General features: G+C 49.7%; 1 protein-coding gene across 1 annotated transcript in view; it reads right to left on the minus strand.

Annotated features, from left to right (window-relative positions):
- Positions 1 to 1,026: 1,026 nt before the first annotated feature.
- The window catches only part of DLX6 (distal-less homeobox 6), an 11,355-nt gene continuing 8,577 nt past the window's right edge, over positions 1,027 to 3,804 (minus strand). The window contains exons 2-3 of the mRNA XM_009330574.1: positions 3,060 to 3,253; positions 1,027 to 1,278 (exon numbers count right to left, since the gene is read on the minus strand). Coding sequence (XP_009328849.1) covers positions 1,027 to 1,278; positions 3,060 to 3,253 — 446 coding nt within the window. The remainder of the gene's footprint in view (positions 1,279 to 3,059; positions 3,254 to 3,804) is intronic.

Consider the following 3,804-nt stretch of genomic DNA (forward strand, 5'->3'; position numbering starts at 1 on the left):
TGAGCCAGAAGTGAGGTGCGGATAGCCGTGTCTGTGCGGGCAGGCAAGCGGGGCGACAGCGTCCAGCTGCCTGGGCTGAACTCGGGGGGCAGGTCGGGGGCGGTGGGGATCCGCTAAGGCGGAGAGAAATAGGAGCCAGGCGGGCGTTTTGTGGCTTTTACTCTATATATGAAAGAAGACAAAAACATACAAAGTATATATACAACTAAAATTCAACAATATATACAGAAAGGTTGCTCGGGGGAAAGGTCCCTCTCGCTCAGCGGGTGAGACTGCCGTCAGGCAGCGCTGAACCTTCCTTCCCCAGACCGCGGCGGCGGGCGCTGCCGCGGATCCCTCGCTCTGTCTTTCCTGCTCGTCTCCGGGAGTCTGTCCGGCTGTGTGCGGGTGTGTGCGGGTGAGGGGGCTCTTCGCGGGAGAGACGGTGGTTTCTTCTGAGCCGCAGCCCATCGTATTTTGAGAAAGCATGCAGGTTTTGCCTCGTGGTAATGTTCTAATCTTACAGTATATTTTCATTTTTCAACCAGTTCTCCTTTTTTCCCCTCTTCTTTTTTTTCCTTTAATCCCTTCTTCTCTCTTTTAATTTTTTTCCCCAGTCCGGATTTGGTGAATAAAAATGAAGGAGCTTTGACTAGTCTCTCTTTCATCATGTAATGTCTTTAGCTCATTAAACAAGTAAAAACGGCTGCCATGGTAGATTCAGGTTCTTCTTGTGGGCAAAGTCTGTAAAAAGTTTGTTTTGACGTATACTCCACAGAGAAAGAGGCTGGTGCCTTGGAGTCCAAAGGAAAATATCCTAAAGAGAAGTGTCTTCTGTGCGCCAGAATGAAAATTGTGTCTTTCTGTTCAAGATCAATCGCTGAGGTTACTTAAAAAAAAAAATAAAATAAAATAAAGCCACTCTGTCTCTTTGCCGCATCTACAAGTTCACACAGAGCCTGTTAGCTGGCACGGCTTGGCAAAGCAGGGGAACTTTTTGCCATGTCGAGACGAGGCGTTCTCGGGAGATTATTTCTCTTGGACAATTCACATCATTTGTGGTCTCTGCATTGTGTCTTGATGTGGAGAAGAATACCAGTGAGAATAGCCAGGCATGTAGCTGTTGGGAGGCATATTGACTCCCTTGGCAGAAGCTGAAACGTCCCAGACTGGAGGCAGAGCCGGAGAGCGAGGGGAGAGTGCGGCGGAGCCGGGCAGAGGGTCGCTCTCGTGGGGGTTGCTGCCCTGCTTCAGCAGCTTCTTGAATTTGGAGCGTTTGTTCTGAAACCAGATCTTCACCTGTGAACCGAAACGCAGCAGATGTTAGGCTGCCGTCAGCACCCAGGGCCCGGCAGGGGAGACCCCGGGGGCCGTGGATTTGCTCTAGAGAAGGTCTTGAGAGCCCAGGCCAGTCGGGTGTGGAGTTGGGGATGGGGAGAGGGGAAGGAGGGGTAGCTACTGCTGCTCTCGGGCTCTGGATGCAGCTGGAGAGAACAGGAGAGGCAGAGCGGAGCTGGAAAGCGAGAGGGATGCAGGTTTTACCCCGGCACGTTATTTTCCCTGGGCAGGCCAGATTGATCGAGCTGAAACAGAGTACGTGCTCTGAGCTCTCCTGCTTTAACGCCGCGTTCAGAATTTTGGAGGTCATTTGATCGTTTGGGCAAACCGTTGTCAAACACGGGCGATCATCTGATTTTGTGCCAGGAGACAGGAGCCAATAGACAAAGGGCATCTTACAAAGAAATCGCGCATCCGAAAAGACGCACGATCAAGCGGTCCTTGCTGATGTAACGGGGGAGGAGGCACAATGGAACCGGGATTGTGGCTTTATTTTAAAAGCTGTTTTTAAAGAAAGGAACATTCTCTTCTCTCGGCGATTAATTGGCTACCAAGATTGCTCGGGGTCTCATCCTGCTCCTAATACAGCAGAACTCCCGAGGAGGGAGCCTGCACTCTATGAGGTGTGCAAGGATCGGGCCCGCTCTGGCAGATCAGAATTATTATAGAAATTATGTATATGTAAGACATATATACATACATATTTCTTAAAATCAAACAAACAAAGAAAACAATTCCCACACGTGTATTTGACCTTGCAAACTTTGCAGACGTAATGTTAGGGCATAAGCAGGAGTGCTTGTCTACCTGCATGCTCGGGATCGGGCCCCTAAATCTACGCGCGCGCGAGAGAAAGCGAGACAGCAGAGAGACAGAGCATGCATGCGAAGGATACCAAAATCCCATTTGCAAAACCATCCGGTCTATTCCCATGATTAAGGTTTGCTGAGTATTTAAAAATCGCTGGCTGGAAGCGACTGTTATCAATGACAATGATAAAATCCTGAAGTTATTTGTTAAGCTCATAAATTCGCATGATTACATTTTACCCGGATTGATCCCATCTATCCGCGCACTTCTCCGCAAACCCCAGCCTGGGAAGCCTGTAATGCCTCATGTATCTTTCAAGCTTAAATTAGCAGAATGGCACAGCTACTCCAACCACACTTAACTATGGCTTAACCTGCTATAATTTTGTACACGGCTGTCTTTGATCTTCAGATCTATTATCACCTTTCGTACATTTTGCCCAAGGGTAACCACTGCACTTGCGTTAGTCATCCAGGATGAATTAACTATTGATTTTACAGGTATTTCCTAGCGTGTTCCTGCTTCCTCTCTACCTATAGGTTGCTACGAGGCAGCTTTGCTTTGCTTTTAGCCCTACCTCAGGCCCAGCGATTCTTTGCCTTTGCTTTGTTCTCCTTTTCACAGCTGGGCAATTGCATCTCGGTGCTGGAATTATCCGAAAACATAGGCAATTTTAAAATGTTATGTGTGGCATCGAAAGGGAGCGCTTGCTCGCCAGGCGGCTGAGGGAAGGGCGCATTCAGCTCCTTCTGCGGTAGAGCGGTCTCTCTGTCGTGCATTAGATAAGTTCTATCACATATAGACGGGGGACGGCGTGCGTTACCTTTTCTACCGTCCCCGTACAGAGGCCAAAACGTCTAGGGAGCATCGTACTTTGCTTGGCCTTTATTGCTCGCGCAGGATTTCAGTGGTTTGGGATTCCCAGTAATTACCTGTGTCTGGGTAAGTCCTAATGAAGCTGCCAGTTCAGCTCTCTCTGGAAGTGCCAGGTACTGAGTCTGCTGAAAGCGATGATTTAAAGCCTGGAGTTGTAGACTAGAGTAAATGGTTCGAGGCTTCCGAATCTTTTTCCCTTTTCCATTGAATCTGATTTCACCGTTTTCAATCACTGTGGTTTTTTGCTGATCTGCAAGCAAAACAACACAGCTGAAACGTCACCCTCCTTAGCTATTTAACGCGGGCATTTTGGCTGCCACGGCTCCTGAAAACCCAGCAGCCTGCCCCGACGCCGGTTCAACACCGTCGCGTACGCACAGGCTCCGGCTCCTTAAAGGCATGCCGCGACGCACGCTGCAGCTTGGGAGCTACCGGGAGAAAAAACAACTGTCCGGGCGCAGTGGGCACGTTGCCTTTCGCCCGGGGGGTGTGTGTGGAATTATTAAAAAAAAAAAATAAAAATTAAAATAAAGTGCAGCACTGGCTTCGTGAGGGGATGCCCGGTTCCAGGGCCATCCAGGTTTTACCCAGCTAATTGACTTCGCGTCGCCAGCTTGGTGGTCAGTGAATCACCAGTCCGAGACTTTCAACAATGCTTTTCTCCCCCCGCCCCCCCGCCGTGCCCCTCCGGATGAATACGCACAAACGAGCGGCTCCCTGCAAAAAAATACATAAATCAGACGGCCCCCGAGCGGAATGCGACCCGCTCGCCTGGAAACTTTCACTCCTCAGGTGTTAGCA

Source organism: Pygoscelis adeliae, unplaced genomic scaffold (genome assembly GCF_000699105.1).
Source record: "Pygoscelis adeliae isolate BGI_AS28 unplaced genomic scaffold, ASM69910v1 Scaffold27, whole genome shotgun sequence".
In the NCBI taxonomy this organism is placed as follows: domain Eukaryota; kingdom Metazoa; phylum Chordata; class Aves; order Sphenisciformes; family Spheniscidae; genus Pygoscelis; species Pygoscelis adeliae.